The 17,832-nt window shown below is 41.0% G+C and overlaps 1 protein-coding gene across 10 annotated transcripts in view; it reads right to left on the bottom strand.

The window, feature by feature from the left end:
• The window catches only part of AOPEP (aminopeptidase O (putative)), a 235,091-nt gene that overhangs the window by 27,307 nt on the left and 189,952 nt on the right, over positions 1-17,832 (bottom strand). For all 10 annotated transcript variants that reach the window (XR_012627089.1, XM_074856095.1, XM_074856091.1 and 7 more), the window contains one exon: positions 1,877-1,963. Coding sequence is in view for 9 of the 10 variants with exons in the window: in XM_074856095.1 (XP_074712196.1) it covers positions 1,877-1,963 (87 nt within the window). In the remaining variant the exon portion in view is untranslated. The remainder of the gene's footprint in view (positions 1-1,876; positions 1,964-17,832) is intronic.

A 17,832-nucleotide genomic window follows, 5' to 3' on the forward strand; every position in this document is an offset into this window, starting at 1 on the left:
TTACAGGAATTCAGTAAGTGTTAAACTGCACTTATCAAAATAGGATTATACCCATGACAAAATATTAGCATCTTAGCACACTGACTTTTACGGTTGTACTTAATGTTTGGACAGTTGCAGGAGAGGAAAAATTTGGATAGCGTTGAAAAAACACAATTTTTAATACTATTCCTCACAATTTTTAATACTATTCCTCACAATTTCTAGCATTGGCTGGTAAGTCTTAAAGCAAATCAGCTTCAGCAAAAAGGGGACTGAAATTAAAGGAAAAATCTCCAGAGTGGCAGAAACCTTGCCAGACTCCTTGCCAATTCTCTAAGCATGCTCTCTGCCATCCAGAGACCCAACACCTCACATTTCTAGGGTTTGCAGCTGTACCAGGAACGCACACAGTCTTAGAGCTGGGCTCCACTTGCTTTCATAGAGAATTTCAAAATGTTGGAATTTTGTTACGAATAGGAATTACCTTCTCTACGCAGTATTAATAATTTTCCCCCATGCCTAAACATTAACATGTAGTAAACACACTGGGTTTTTGTAGACCTGAAAAAGGCTTTAGTCACATTTGCGTTTTTCCCAGACTTTAAAAAAGCCAAGTCTTTCATGATCAGTAAGGACATGCAACTGCTCTGAGTTGTAATCACTCTAGAAGCTGGTTGTGTCATAAACTGTATGCACTGCTGGAGTAAATGAAATGAAAGATATTGAAGATTACATTAAAAAAAGTTGCAAAAATTATTCCCCTGCACTGCAGAAAATGTTAGTCTTTATTTGGCATAATACTTGTTCCAAATATAATTCAATTCAATATGTACGGTTTTATGAACTCAAGGATTTCGTGCTGCCCCCGGTTTCTGCTGGTGGTTATCTCCAGCCTTTCATAGGATTAAAATACACACAATATATATAACTCCTTATTTTAATAAATAATATTGTTTATGGTTGTTTTGTTCGTTTGTTTTTAATAGAGACTTTGCCAGGAAATCTGGGGCCTGTTTATTGGCTGAGATATGAATAGAAGGTATACTTCAGAGCTGGAAGAACTAACACGAGAGACTGCAATAATTTTATTGTGCTGTTTTGACAAAATGTATTTGCCTGAGAGCAGAAAAACCTCATTGGGTGTAAATGTCTTTGTTCATTGTCAACATAAAAGGCAAAGACATTAATATCTGGCCTAGACTTTGTCGCAACATTTTCTATTTTTTGCCTACATTTTAAATATGTAAGTCATCCTAGGCAGTGAATGTCTTGATTGTATGGAGTTCATAGTGAATAAAAATAAATAAAAGTGAAATTGAAAGAACAAGGGAGAGGTACAATTAGAATTTTAAGTTCATAATGACCAAAATAAAAAAAACATAATAAAGACATTATGTATGGCCAGCCTTTAAGATCTTCAAAATCTGGTGGCATTTCCCTAACCGTAGAGAGGCCTGCATTTTCTGCATGTATATCCCTGCGCTATGCTTCTTTTGGATGTTGTCTTGAAAACTGAAGTCACCGCAGCACTGACTGCTTTGCACCTAGCTCACATCTACATGCATTAACATTCATATAGCTAGACTTGCCTTTGTCATCCTCCAAAAGGAACCAATGCTGAGAATCATCTTCCTAGCATCATTCCTAACTCTGGCTTGCATAAAATGGAAGGAGAGGAGGGAATATATCCTATTTCATCACTTACCAGAAGATCAGCAAGCCTAGGTGGCTTCCTTAAACTACAATGTTTAAGGGCAAAAGAGGCAAAAACTGAATACACATTCAAGTTTTTGAAAAAGTCCAGCAAGAAAATATATTAAAATTTTTTAGTTTTACACTAAGGGTGTCAAAAAGTTGATATATTTTTTTTAAATGCTAATTAAATGTAACTGACCTGATCTTCTCTGAGAAATTTCTCAACATCTCCATACGCAGGCACATACTTTTGTTTAACAACAAGTTCACACCACCGATGACGAACCTTTGGGAAGAAAAAAAAATATTAGGGGGCGGGGGGGAAATAAACTGCATTGTATCTGTGGCAGTGTTGATAAACAATACATCTCTAACCAGTTTGGTTTTGTGGTTTTTGTTGGGTTTGGATTTTTTGGTGGGTTGTGGTTTTTTTTTCCCCAGCAGCCAGGCAGCCGCCTCTCAACACTGGCTGGGTAAGCTGGGCTCTCTGCATCTGGGGCTTAGGCTTTGGAAACCCAGAACACCCGAAGACAAACTCCTGGTTCCACGTTAGTAAACTAACCCAGATCTGGGCACAGATCTGCAGCATCTTCACTGTTTCCAGTCTTGACTTTTTTCCTTTAAGTTAGGCTAGAGGTTATTTCTTTTCTACTGTTAGAAGCGGGGAGAAGATTAGCACTGCAAATATCTGGAAGAGCCAGAAGATACAACTGATAATTTCCCCTACTTAAGTGTATAAACCAAGTGATAGAAAGGCTTAAATATAATTCTGTGCCAATATTAAATCCATGCCAAAAGGATAAGAGTTAGATATAAAACCATGAAATAGGGACCTTTCAATTCAATGAAACAGTTCTGCCACTGTATCTTTGCCAGCAATAGATTTTAAGCACCTTGCAAAGCATTTAAACTCCGTCTACACTTAAAAAGCTGGGCTGTTCTACCAAATGGACATTGACAAAAACAGTTAACAACATACTGTAATGAAAAGTATGGAAATTTTCAAGCAAATCACAACTGAAAAATATTTTTATTTAAGCAGTGTGAACATGAATTACACTTTTTTTGGCTTTGGTTGTGGTTTCTTTTTTTTGTCTTTAAATGTCTGACTATGCTCTTAACCACTCTTGTGGCATAAGTATCATCTTACTCTCCTGCAAGGCTTCCTCGGCTGTAGGCAGTGATCACGCTAACATTTTATATTTCATTAGTGGCTCAGCACTGGTCCTAAAGTAAAACAGTTAAGTGCAATAAAATCTTCCCGCCCTCCCAATCCTGTTTCAGACTTTCTTCTTGCCATTTTTCAAAAGACAGGGCACCTAATAGCAACCTTCATAGTAAGAGTAAAATGTTAGCAGTTCTAGTATTTTTCAAAACTGAGTCCAAATTGTGCTTATATCAAGTAACTGAACACAAACCTTTTTCTGAATGATAGTTTTACTGACATCGAGAATGGAAGGAAGCCAGAAAGGGAGGGGAAAAATGTCACACTTATGTATACTGTTGCTTTTGGAAATAAGGTATTCGGAAATACTCTCCTTTTTGTCCTAGACCGCGACAACTGTGCAACTCAGGAAAAATTTCACAGATTTATGTAATTAGATGTTAATCCTGTTAGCATAATAAACAACTGATAAATGCTCACAGGTCCTGGAAGAGTCCTTTTTAGGTACCTGATACCTCTTTCCAGCTGACTTCTTATACAAAATAGTTTGAACACAGGTTATGAATGAAATAAAATGCTGAGGGGTTTTGTGGCTGAGTGGAGTTTGCACTCACAGCATGTAAGATACTGAACAGTTACAGTGCAGTGCATGGAAGGGAATGAAAGCTGTCTCCTAAAGCTTTTTGCTGACAAAATAACAGCTGTTAAGATTCCTGCAAGTGGAACCAGAGCTAAATCTACAAAAGTAAACAGCCTTCCACGATTCAGCCCACTTTGCTGTAGATACCCATATCTGTAATACAGACCTTCATAACCCTACCCAGCTGCTGCTTCTCCCTGGAGACACTAAGCATTTCACCAGTAAATCTTCCCAGGCAATCCAGCTTTGTACAGGGAGTTTCTCATAGCACCAAGCAGCTCCATGCCTGGACCAAACCTTTAAGACTCAAAAATTAAGCATACACCTCATCTGTAGGGTGAGTTAACCAAACAGAATAGAAACAAAGGTTGTGTAGTTTTATCTGATACACTTTATTCTACACCTTCTGTCTTATATTAAAAGAAAAAAAATTCTTATGTATTCTTATAGCATATATGAGAAATATAAGCGGGGGGAAAGGGACTGTGGTCCTCTCCTGTGATCACTGGTCTTCTACATCTCATGGTCCAGCAGTTACAGCACTTACCCAGAAGGTAAGCAATCAAGTCGAGTTTTTGCATCTGCTCAAGATCTCAAACTGTGCCTTCAGTGAGAATATTTCCACAGCAGATTATAAAGTATTCTGGGATGGGGCTCTCTTCATACCTTCTGGTGAAGCTGTTTTTTTTCCCTGCAGTTATTAAAATATTTATTGATCCTAAAGGAGAAGGTCACAAGACTTTAGGGTCTAAATTTCTGAGTGCATTCAGGAAGAAGCAGGGACCTGGCTCGTGCAGTGCACAAGCCAGCTTGTCCCCAACACTCCTTCCCTGGTGCAACCATAATAGCTGCATAGAGAGCAGAACAGAACTTCTCCCTGTGAAAGCGTTCCTTCTTCTTCACATACTAATGTCGTGTATGTCTGCCTCACATTTGTAGCATGGCCTGATCATCTGAATCCCAATGGCTTTGGAAAACATGGAACAATTAAACTGTGCCTATTCCCCCTTAATTGTTCGTTCCTCCGCAGGGTTCCTGTTCTTGGCAACCGATCTCCTTTCAAATAGTTTAAAAGGAAAATATTCATTTGTTGAGTGAAATCTGGGACAGCACACACTTTTCTTTCTCTCTTTCACTTTTTTCACTTTCTTTCCCAGGGCGAATAGAAATCCTGGCACCTTTCCAGATCTGAAGTGCTGGCGCTTTGCCAGTTGGGGCAGAAGCTGCATGTCTGTTATCCTCAGATTACATGTTTGCCTCCTGTTTTCCAAAAAGGCCCAGATGCTCTTGTGGCAGAGAAAACTGCAGGAGAACCCATCGCTGCTGAAGCGCCTGTGAAAGCAGCAGTGCAGTTGACCCCGCCAGCTCTCCTGTGTCTCATACGGGACCCCAGTAAGCCAAGCACTGAAACCAAGACTGGCTCACAGTGCAAGAGGGGCAGGAGGTGATCTGAACAACACTGTCACTAAAATCTTCACTACTGCTTGGACTGAATATATATATTGGTTACTCTCCTGCCCCCCGGGCCGTGTAGATGGCCATGTAACACGAACTGCAGCTAAAGCAAACGCAGTCATTTCTCAGATACATGCACTATAAAGAAGTAATTTTTTCTAGTACAATCCATGCCCTAGGCTGGTACCACAAGCATGAGAATTTTATTCACATAAGAGAAGGACGGAAAAAAAAAAAATTAGTTCCCAGTGTCTCATCCAATGCTTAGATCAGGAAAACTAAAACAGGCCCCACAGCTTCACAGCCTAATGTATAAGTCATGTGAACAGGCACTTTTAACAAAGGAATCTTGAAAGGAAATTTTGAAAACTAAGTAGCTTGTGGTAGGACTGAGCTAACCATACCGCATCCTGTGTCTGCTCTTCTTGTATTTTCTGTTCCTCCCAGGAGCAAATACTCAGTGGCAAAAATAAGAATTCATTATAGTCCTCTTCCAGTTTTCTCTCCGCACATTCCTCTGTGCTCTTCTGCATGATTCAGAGATGCACACCACATGTCGTTTTGGCTGGTTACACCATAAACAATATAAACTAAACCTGAAGAGTAATTTACATCAATCACTCCTGCTACGGCTGGCAGAAAGCACATACGACTTTGTCTGGATGTGAAGCAAAACCTGTAGCTGCCCACCCTCCCACACACGCTCTTACTGGTTTGGCAGCTGCAGAACCCAAGCTTGGAAACACACTTTATTTTCTCAGTCTCCAACACCGGGCTGAGAGCTGTCCTTCCGAGCCCGTGGCTAACGGCTGGTACTCCTGAGGATGGGGAGAGGTGGCTGGGGGTTGATGGAGGTCTGCTGGTACCTCAAGTTCCTCATGAATGGATCCTCATTGCCTAGTCTGTTTTCAGAGTATCCAAGCTGTTGCGTGAGATTATTTAACTGAAATAAATACTTATATAAAATATACTAATAATCCAGCTCTAAGACATTTGTTTTAGCAGTCTGGAACAGGACTTTTTGGGAAATGATGCTTGAAGCTGACTGACTACACCCATCTAAGGCATCAAATGCATGGCTTGACTTTCAAAAGAAGAGCTCGCAATGACACACCTGAGAAACAGTATTTTTAAACTGTTTCAAACACGTTTTAAATTAAAGTGAAAATTTTTGGTTTTTTCTGACCCAGGTGATAAATTACTTTGCCTAATCTGTATTATTCTCCCCTGCCCCACACAAACGATCAGACAAGCCTAAAACAAACATCCTCACAGAAAGCTTTATATGTTATATTGTAATGATCTAGTTTGCTAATGTTCTCAATTGTATGTATACAAGTAAAAAATAAATATTTTACTTCTGAGGTCTACAAATAAGATTTAGAAAGCAAGTAATTTAAACCATGCCTTTATTAAAGGGAGAAAAAAAGCTACAGTTTACTAAGCCTTTGGTCTGCAGAATGGAAGACTGGCTTCAGGGAAAATGAGTACATTTTGCTAATAGCTGGATCCAATTTAAAAGGCGCCATGAGACAACAAATCTAAACCACTGAATAAAAGCAACATATTTAGAGATCTTAGAAAATGGGGTAATTTGAAATACAGTAAGACCTACTGTCCAACAAAATGTAACCTTTATTAAAGGTAGGAGGCATATGTGATCTTTATAAAACACAGGTTCAGACTCCATTGAAAAAAAATTATTTGAACAACTTGAATTTTAAATATTAATTAAAGAGTCTCAGAGGCCAGACTCTAGTCTAATTTGTAGAGGAAAAAAGACAAAGAAACTTTTTCAAATAATCAAGCTATGCTATACAGATTAGTTTTCATTAACAAGAAGGAAGCTGGTATCTCCAGAGCACTGGAATGTTGTTCTGTTCCATCTGAAAGCATTTAATCTCCAGTCTCTTCCTATCTAGACATAAATTGGATTCAAATATTATATAATTTTCCTAGATAATTAAGGAACAATGCCACATACTACAGGGCAATATTTGGACTAAAAAAACAGGCTTTACAATTGCTTAACATGGAAGAATTACAGTTTAAGAATTGCCAATTTTACAGTGCATTTAATGATTTAATTTTCTCCCTCCATCTTAGGTGAACTAGTTACTCTTTAATACACCAGCTAGGCTGCATCAGCAACTTTTCATTCTATATAGTGTGAATTTCCAATGGGCATTCCTATCTTTTATGCCACAGTATATGCATGCTTTAGCTTGCAAATTTAGTTTCATTAACATTTACCCAAGTAAGATGATCAGGGATGCTGAAGCAGCTCAGAAGGAGCAATGAAACAGCCATGTGTGTTACAACTGTGCTGACAGAGTATTAGTTTGGCAATCTGAAAAAACGTACTCAGTAGCCAAAAACCTACTGGATCCAAGCAGAATAGATTCATCATTCTGACAAGGATTCTGTAACTGTGATTAATGTGTATGCCAAGGGTTTGTCAGGAGGCTGAGCAAAGCTGTCTAACAGCTTAAATGAGCTTGTATTTTGGACCAAAAACTCCCAGACTTTTCATAGCCCAAGTCATCTCTCAGGTCTCATAGCACTCTCTCTGACAACACTGCAGGGCCAAAGAACCCATGGGCCAGATACAGCATCACAGCAGCAGGCATCTTTGATTGCAACCTTTTCTCCTGAGACCTGTGTTGGACATCATTAATTGTACAGGAAGCCCCAGGCCAATTCTTGCCACATCAGAAAACCTCTCCCTCCGTGCATCCCGCAGTGTGAGTATCTTAGCCCACTGACAACCCAGCAAAATGTAGCATGGTCATTCAGGAAACCCTGATAATAACCCTGGTAATAATGGGCTGGCTAATCAAAATAATTTTTGTCAGGAGCTAGCTGTCATTTTGAGGAGAACTATATAGAGGTCTAAATACTTAAAAATCTCCAGTATGATCTGGTCATTAAAAAGCAACTTAAAATCTAATTTTAGCAGAATACCAGGCTTTAGCTTTTGGAAATATTGGTAGCAATATCCTACTTCCTTAATTCATTTTATTCCTTCTGATTCGTATTTTTGCATAGATCAAGCAATTGCACACTATCAGGGGTGCTGGCAACAGGGGAAAAGGGAGTTGCAAACGCTATCTTTCCTTCCTCCACTCAACAGCACTGATGGAGGGCTGTGGGTAGAGCTCATGCAGTGACTGCCTCCATTTAATAACAGGAAAGAGAGATGTTGTGCAATCAAGCTTTTAAAAAACAAATTCTGTTGTTTGGTCAACGGCAGACTGTGGGACAACTGGCAGCATTTGAACCTGCAACTGTGCAAGTGTCCTGGTTTAACCAGGATAGGGTTAAGTTTCCCCAGCAGTGGGGGGAGCTCTAGCCGGGTTATTCAGATACCATGGGGACGTCACATCCTGGCAGGTGACATTTTCCTGGCGCGGAGCGCGGTGCACTCGTGGTTTTGTACATCGTGCTTCAAACTGCTGTATTTGGTAGCTATTTTGCTCTGTTCATTGCTATCACTATTACTGTTATTGTTATTGTTGTTATTTGTTGTGTTGCTATTGCACTGTTGTATTAAACCTTTCCTTATTTCAGTCTTGGGGCTTTGTATTTCACTCCCTTTGTGGGGGAGGGGCAGCGGCCGCGTGGTCTCAGACCCCGGCAGGGGCTAAACCACCACAGCAAGTGTGCCACCAGGTCAGGCAGTGCACTCCCATAGTTGTGCAAGTCTCAAAGCACAGTAAGTTCAGGCTTGCACCTTCTCACCTTTATAAATGTCATTTATGGGCATATATTTCCTTCCCATCCTTTCCCCTCCCCTCCAACCGCATGCTCCTGATTTAGTATTCACTCAGTTCTACATGATGCAATTGAACCTTACTGTTAAAAAGTTTCTGTATTACCACAACCTTGCTTAAGAGCAACCTGATCAGACCCCTCTTCAGCTCCCACAGACTGTAAACATGACTCCACTTCCAGCTCTAGCTAAAACACGTGCTTCTCCACAGCCAGCATGGAGGCTCTTTCCTACATAAGTGTACAGAAGCCCAGGAATCACCAAGCATGCTGCTCAGGAAAGTCCAAGCAGAGCAGGGGGCATCCCTGCTGCTCTCTGTGATCAGAAAGGCACAGCAACCAAAGGGCAGCATTTCAGGACGAGACTAATTTCTGGCAATGAAGTACACACGGAGGACTTGTTTGCAAAAGACAAATGCCCTTTTTTTCCCCACCTCAGGTTCAAAACCACAGAGCTCCCAGTTAGAGACCAGACACTTTTCTCCTTATGTGGGAGATCTCCCATCTGAGATCAATGATATCTGCATTGGCAGAAGAAAGTTTTCCAAAAGAAGTCAGAAAAAGCAGGAGACTAAGAAGTCATATCTAATGCTTCTTCAAAGGTGGTGCAGGCGGTGTCTCTTCTCTGGTGTCAAAGTTGTCACTGTGAATAAGTGACTCAGTTAGGACGCCTAATTCTGGAATCTCAATGCTCCTCAGCCTGCCCCTCCTTGCCCTGTCTAACAGGAGCAAGATACACAACAGGATCTGGCCTCCAGTTTTAATTCTTCTTTTACAGCAGGCCAACAAAGCGATGATAGGACAGTGACCTACAGCATGGTTAGATGAGAAGAGGGCCACCAGAATCAAGGTAGCGTGACAGCTTCAACAACGTCTGCTGGCAGAGTACATCCCCCCCTGTGCCTGACGGCTTTTCTCCACACATTCCCATTTGCGCTGCTGCCATCTCCACATCAGGGGGAGCAGCTCCTATATCATAGTGTATGTGAGGTAAGAAAATGTTTAACACAGCATGTGAACTCACTTTGAAAAACAAAGGTTTTTAAAAATAAGCCTTAATTAAAAACATAAATACATTACTTATACTGGAACCAAACGCTTCCCCCTTCCCTGCCTTTTTAGCGTCGCCTGTTCAGCTTGCTGGAGTGTTAGGACTGTTCACAGCTTGCAGCAAGATGGAGATGGCAGAAAAGATGTCATCGGCTGCCTTTTTGAACAATTTCACTGGAGATGTGTGCTGAGCTTCTCTTTGCTGTGGTGATGCTGGCTCTCAGGAGCAGGGCTGCTTTCTGGCCAGTGGCAGAAGAAAGGCTTGTGCCTCCCCACAAGCCTCCCTGCCCCCCCGCCCCCACTGGGAGACGTGCTGGTGTCCCAGCAGGACTCTGCACCAGAACAGGGTGGCTCCCAGCCCCGCTGCTCGCAGCGCTAGCCCTGCACCTGCACCCGACCTTACAGGCCCTGCACCCGATCCTACAGCACCCCGCGCCTTCCCCGTCCCCACTGGAGGGCCACTGGGGTGCTCCCAGGTCTTTACTCCCACCTGCCCTCTGCCCCTGCTTGTCCTTTCTCCTAGCTGAGTCCTGCGGTGAGGATGGCTGCAGGCATGAAGGTACATGCTGTAGGTGAGTAAGGACATGGTGCTGAGAGGCCAGGAGATCCTGTACATCTGAGGGAGGGGAAGGAAGACCAGGTCCCAGCCCCAGGTACAACAAACCTCACACTGCAGCCTCCACCAAGAAGTACTGCAGGGAAAAGCCCCATACCTTCAGCAAGGTAAGACTATCTTGGGCATATGTATACATCCGAAGTGACACCTTTTTCCAACATGCATCACCACAACTGTCTCTCCATCTCATATACAACCCCATCCACATTCCTCTGACACCCTACTGAAACACCTATCTACAATAATGGGTATAGTATCACTGGTGTAACTGCATTTTTTTTTTATATTGACATTGCAAGTGATTCGAATACTTCCCATCATCACTGCCACTGCCAGCTGACTCCAGACCAAGTCTGCCTAACATTTTTACCCATACAGTGTTTGTATATGTATTTCAACACAAGCTATTTATACACGCACATAAAAGCATGCTGAACTTACAAAACCAAACGTTGTAGTGGGAAAAAGAACATAAACATCCATATATCTGAAGCAGAAATCCAACTCCGAAGAGTTTGAGATCAAGCACACCATCCGTTACCAATTATTATTAAATTATGACTCCTGTTCAGGAAAAGGAAAGGCTGCTGCAAGTATCAAGGCAACAGTAAGCTATCCCTTTTGCATATAACGCTCTCTCCATTCCTCTATTTCTGCCTCCTCACTCTTGTAACTAGAGGCAAAAAAAAAGAGCCTTCCTTTTATCTCTGGTGTCCCACAGAGACTGCGGTCCAAACATTTGTGATTTCCAGGCAAGATTACTGTCATAGACAGAATCTGGAACTCCATATGAGAATGAGACTCACATTCCAGGCAATGAACAATGTGGCTGCCTGGCTTTTCCACATCTTAGGTCACAGCCAGCCTACCCAGCCCATGCTCACATCCTTCCAATTTTGCATAGTTTAAAACCTTGCTTCCAATTTTCAAAACAATGAAACATGAGAATTTGACTCTAAAGACAAAGATCTTTCACATCACTCTCACACACAGCCCTTTCCCCAACCCCCAGCGAAAACTCTTAGGTGAAATATACATATTGATTTTATAAACTCACAAGAAACATGCTCATCCTGAAATGAGATTTTACTCCATGTTTCAGATTTTTGAGTCAACTTTTCCTCTTTTATTCCCTGCATGCAAGATCACAGTGACCCTTGCTGCTTAGGATAATGCTTACCCCATGTGGAACACAACAAAATTCCTCTCCAGGACACTGCAACCCAAAAGGTATTTAAATGGCATGGAATTGAAAGGACAGCAGACTTCCACCCACACATTATTAAGTCAGTGACTCAGCGGTGGGACCAGATCCGTGTGGCTAAGGTAATGACGTCAGAACCAGCTACAGTTAGCAGTTTTAAATTGTCCTGTTTCCTGAACTATTTAGACCTCACAGGCTTACGGCATAGCAGATTTTTTCCAACTTGTGGTCCTATCCAGGCATAACCTGCATCTGCAGTCAGCCTTTAAACAGGAATAAGAGAGAAGTAGTAAATGAGCTGTTTGGATGTAGCCTTAAAATCAGTTTGTTTTAAATAAAATGTATCTTCAGATTTTTTTTTTTTTTCAGAATTGAAAAAAGCCAAAACCAAAAAAATCCAAAGAGAATGCACCACACAAGCACAAAAATGCACACAGCTTCATAATGAAACAAAAAAACTACTGCTGATAGCTAGGAGCTTTGGTTTGTATTTTTAAAACTACATTCTTCTTGACATTCTGGCTGCTATGTCAGTGCTGTCATATATATGCAAACAGAGTAACCTTTTAAATTTCATGACAAGGCCAGGTGGTTTGTATTACAGTTGCTAGGTTTGTGTAAAATTTTATATAAAGCAGTTGCACCCAATTCAGAACACCTTTGAGATGATTTCAGAAGCCAAGAGGACTCCACCCCTTCCTTTTCCTTTCTGGACAATAGGACATACAAAAGCAGGAACTATCTCCAATCCCTTCCTCCATGGATTCTTTGGATAAATAGTAAAAACACCCCAAACCAACCCAATTCCATATTTGGTTTCCTCTTATCATCAGCTCCCCCACTCTCCAAGTCTTGCTAAGTTCTTGGGCTGCCAGATAAGGAGGAAATTAAGCCCCAAAACCAGTTAGAAAAATGAGGGGCAATAAGTGAACAGTGCTGGTAATGGCACCAGTGAGGGGCTTGGAAACTCCTGTTAATGCCACCCAGCAGTGAGTGAGATCACATGGATAAAATGTGTTGCTGTTGGCTCCTGGAGGGGTATGGGATCGAGTGTGCTGACTGCTGCAAAGTTATTTCCAGTGCTCCATAAATCTTGAGCTCTGATCATGCCCTTCAGAGAGCTAATGCTGATGGAGGGATTTTCTGTTCTTCTCAAGTGGCTGGAAAAGTCCCCATACTTTGCATGTAGCAACAAAACAAACCAGAATTATAGCTACTTGAGATTATTATCTTTTGGTCAGCCTTACAAATTCATCCCAATAAATCCACGTAGTTACGATGGGCACAGGAGCCAGAGTCAGTCCCAGGGGCTAACCCCCACTGCTGCTACTGGAAGCATTTTTCCCTCATCCTGTTCCAATTTTCTTAGCCTCACATTGAATTCTGGGCCTCATCTTTGGGAAGCAAGTGCCATATTCCTAGAAGCTACCCTTTCAAAGTTCCTTTCATTGGGAAAAAAAATCCAACTCCTGCAAATGCACACTTGTGAAAAACTATCCTTACCAGTATCTTCTGTGCCAAAGAGCCTGCAAACTGCATTTAGATGCAACACAAGAACATGAAACAGGGTGAAGACTTGAAATGTATCATGATCACAGAGGACCTTTTGACAAGTGGCTGCTAGTCCGGCCAATGCATTTCCTTTTTAGGAGATGGGGATAGTCTACTGTACTCTGAAATTAGCCTCTTTACTAGTGAAAATGGGAAAAATTTTCTATGACAGTGAGATATTCTTTATTAGTATTTTCCAGGATAAGTATCAGGAGAAGACCAGGGAAAAAAATTAATATTTCTGTAAGGATGAGTGTGAAAAGCATCAGACTGGTAATAGTACAGAGATTTCACTTTGTAAAAACTGGCATTTCTTCTCTCTTCTTTCTTCTGTCTTTAAGGAACATACCACCTAAGTAATACAAATCTCAAATCTGATTTATTCCAGAACAAATCTGGCATGCAAGCTGACTGCTTTACAGAGCTTTTTCGAAGTTCCTAATTCCTTAATACTCAATTGTTAATTGCAATTCAATTGCAAATAAAAGAAAATTCTTCTATGTAATCTTACCTATCTTTAGTATCACAATAATGCTCTGAATATAATGTTAAGAAAGGAAAAGGCAGGTGAAATTTATTTTGCAACCATGATAAATTTTCACAGCAGCTGCAACACATGCCCTCATATACAAAATAAGCCATCTCCTCCTGACTTGAGTTGAAATTGAGTAATAAGCTGATGTTTAAACAGGGAGTAAGTACAGAAAGTATTTTTACTTTTGCAGAAATAAAAAAAATACTGTATTCACTTATCTTCTGAAGAAAGTAATGTCCTTAATATGGTCATCAGCTCAAGCTGTTACCTTTTTCATCTATTGAATTGCTGGTTCATACCAACAATGACATAGGTTAATGAAAAGGATGATGTATCTCTTTGGTTACACCACCACTATCTGAAACGTCCCGATCTGTTGCTCCACAGTCCAGTCAAGGAGGACTGGCGAGCCTGTGGAGGTATTTGCTAATTTTATTCAAAAGCTAGAGACTCTTCCCAAGCCCCTGCCCCAAGGGAGGACTAGCCCAGTGGCTGTGCTGAAAGGAAAGCTCACTGACTGCCTTGTCTGCCTTTGAGCATGGACTGACCTTTCCTGACCAGTTCCCTTTTCCCACCCAGTTTCACACTGTGCCCTACAGAGCTCTGTTCCATAAGGGTGCCTTCCAACAATGCCCAGCCACAACTGGCCAGACAGCTGAATAATGCACTGCAAGAATGTGCTCAGTTCAATGCATTCGCCATCAGATGGGAAGTGGCAAGACAGATACGTACTTCCATGTCGGCCAGGCTAGGAAAGATCAATGAATCAAAGTTATTTTGTCCTAAACACAATTCTCACCACTTTTAGGATGCCAAGCACCTTATATGGTTTGTTTTAGCATGACTGGATTTCTGTCAGTGAAATAAGATGCCACCACGTTATAGCCTTAGTCTCATAGGCAGACCTTGTGCACAATGAAGTAGTTGTGTGAGAATGACTTTATGCCACCCACATGACTGATGATATTATGATCTTAATTCATTTTACTCACATTTTCTGCAGAAACACTTACAGTCTCTCCTCTCTCCCTAAAATATACTACATTATGATCCTGAACACAGGGAAAGCCTTATGTAAGTGAAGATCATTTCAGCCAACTTGCTGAGACAACGAAAACTAACAAAGTTACTTTCCATATGGTATTCAGGCAAGGTATTTTATAAAAAAGTGATGCCTGCAGTAGGAAAGAAAGAAAAGCTAACTCTACGGTCAGAAGTCTGGGGAAATACACCATAAATCTTTCTGCTTCACCCATATTCTGTATTTTTTTATCACCAGGTCTTAGATACTTCAGCAACAAGTAAAACACACTTGCAGAAATATTGTCAAGTCTTAAATAAGACTAAAAGTGTCGCACACACCCACCGTCCTTCTTCTACACCCTTAGTGATCCTTTTCTTGTCGCCTTTTTTACTATTCTGCAGACTACTCAGCCATCCTGTGATCTTGTGTACACACACATTACAGGCCTCTCCCTGACCAAATGAAGATGATAAAACAGAAATAATGGAAATAATCACAGAGTTCTTCTAGTCAACAGATTCACTGTTATCCAGAGTCCCCAGTGTTGTCTTTAGATCTTTCTAACTAGCTGATTCCAGTTTTTTTAAGTGAAAGTCCTCAACAGCTTATGCTCAAACAAGATAAGCTTGCATAGTCATATCAAAAGAGGTGTCATCAAGGTTAGGTAGACTTAAAAAAATGCTAGCAACCAGAAACTTTCTATGTAGACCAACTTTCCACATTCTGCCAGACACTAGATATTGAAGAAATTAAATATCTGCATAAAATGGTCACCTCAGAAAACAACAAAACAAAAGCAAGCCCAGACCCACCTTCAATTCTATAAACCTACTGCGCTGTCTGATGGCAACTGTAGCTGCTTTATAACATATCCCAGTTCTCCTCAGTCAGCTGAGCTTCCAGCTGGACTTTGTCATCTTCAAACTGCAGTCAGTTTCTGTAAGGCTTCCCTCAGACACAGGAACGTGGTACATCATGGAGATGTAGCCTGTCTATGATCTATCTTACTATGTAGCAGGAAGCAGCACAGCAAGAAAATAGGGAATAGGAAGAGAAAACCGACAACACAATTATTCTTCCACGCAATTGCCTCCCACGTGTCTGACGAGGTCTGAGCTCAAGGCACTGAGAGGTGATGAAAAAAATGGCTTTAAACTTTGAAACCTTCACTGCTCTCAAAACGTTGCTTAAAGATGTATTGAATATGCTCAATTCAAATAATTCACAGCAGTGAATTTAATCTGTGGAAAACAAAGTTGTACTTCTGTGCCTTCTCAGAAGTTCCAAGGTTAAACGGTAAACAGAAAACAAAATCATGATTTGTTATAGAAGTAGACTGAAAAAAATAGGAAGGAATCACAAATTCTGCAATTAGGCAGATGCCCTAACAAGCCTCTTGTAGCATCCAAGACTGGGGGCAGATCAGTTTGAAAGTGATTAAGCCATCAGTACCTTACTTTTGGCTCTTGCAGCTCAAAGGTTGCTATCAGAGATGTGTTATGCATTATGAATCAGAAATATGTTACCTAACCTCTGATTTTTATTTTTTTTTTTAGCTGAAGCATTCAAAACAATGTTTGCCTTAGAAGGGAGAGGCTACAACTGACCTCCTACCCTCTTCTGAAGGTACATATCTGTGGTGAGACCTCATTTGAGAGAGGACAGGAATTATGTTGAGTTGCTGAGGAGATCCCAGGAAGGACACAGCCTGAGCACTCCTTGAAGAGGGATCAACAGTTCAATTTCAGGCAAAGGCTAACTCATACCTCTCTCCTCTCCTGCTGCTATGAAGGAATCAAACCAAGTCAGATAAGCTGCTGGAAACACTCATCTCCTTTCTGAAGGTGTGCCCTCATGTTAGTAAGACCGTACATGCGTGTGGTAACAAGTGGTTAGAAATACCAAATAGTGCTGTTGGCAACCTTCACTGGCTAAGGACAGACTTTCATGTTGCCGTGGGCAAGTGCAGATACTGCCAGGTACACTCCGTTTTATAACAAGTGCAATGAACTTTAAAGTTGAAATGAAGATGCTTCAGAAATACAGATATAAAAACTTTAAGAAACATGAACCAGGACTTCCCATGCTGTACCTGTGTAGAACAAAATGACCCCCAATTAACAAGCTCTCTTGCAGCATTTGTGAAATTTGAGTTAGTGAGCTGTGTTACACAGGCTTCTCAATGAGTGAACTGAGTAAGTGAAGTGAGTAACTCAAAGACAAAACAAGCCCAATGCACATGTAGCCCGTTTCCAGCCAGCCAGGCTTAAGCAACCTTGGGCAACTTTTCCCTAGTACTTCACCACTGCTAACTTCAGTGTGGTCCTTCAATGCCAGCATGCTACAGCACTGAACTGTCCATACAGAACATTCAGGTCCTTTAAAATGGGCAGAGAGAGGATGGTAGTTCTCTACTGATCTCATTCCAGCAGTAAAATCCACAGACAGCTGTCCCCTTTACCCTCCCAACACTTACCTGACAAGGTGTGATTATTCAAATCCTTTACTTTTTACACATAAGTACTACAAAGTGTGGAACATTCTTGCACTCACAAGAGTACTCAGCAGTACATATACACGCTATTTTTTATATACCCTCTGATGGTGTAAGAAGGCCTTTTAGTTACCTACAATACATACAGTGAAAGCCTTCCAACTCCTGAGTGGCAGACAACATTTTACGTACAATTTTTAAGACCAAACTTTGTTTAAAACACAAAGAAACATACTTCTTTGTGTACCACTCTCACATACTACTGGACGTATCACTGCTAATCCCTACTGGAAGATTAATGCGAATTTAAACACTACTTGTCAAAAATAAGAGAACAAGTTCTTACTTCTTAACTTTCTGCTGCTGGATGGAACACAGCTGACAACCTTACTTACAAAATTCCCTGAATAAAACCTCTGACATTGACAGTTTTCTTTCTTTATTGGCCTACCTACAATTTTTCATGCTTGAATTTTTAATGATCCATTTCTGATGTTTAGTTACTGAGAACATTTGAACTCCAGTAACACAACAGGATCCCTGTAGTGAGTAATATCTTCACAAATTAAATCTAGAAAAGAACAGCTCTGCTATAGGCTTGGACTGCAGTTCTTTGTCCCTGGGTCACAACAAGAAAAATCCCCTGTGCA

This window comes from Strix uralensis, chromosome Z (genome assembly GCF_047716275.1).
Source record: "Strix uralensis isolate ZFMK-TIS-50842 chromosome Z, bStrUra1, whole genome shotgun sequence".
In the NCBI taxonomy this organism is placed as follows: Eukaryota; Metazoa; Chordata; class Aves; order Strigiformes; family Strigidae; genus Strix; species Strix uralensis.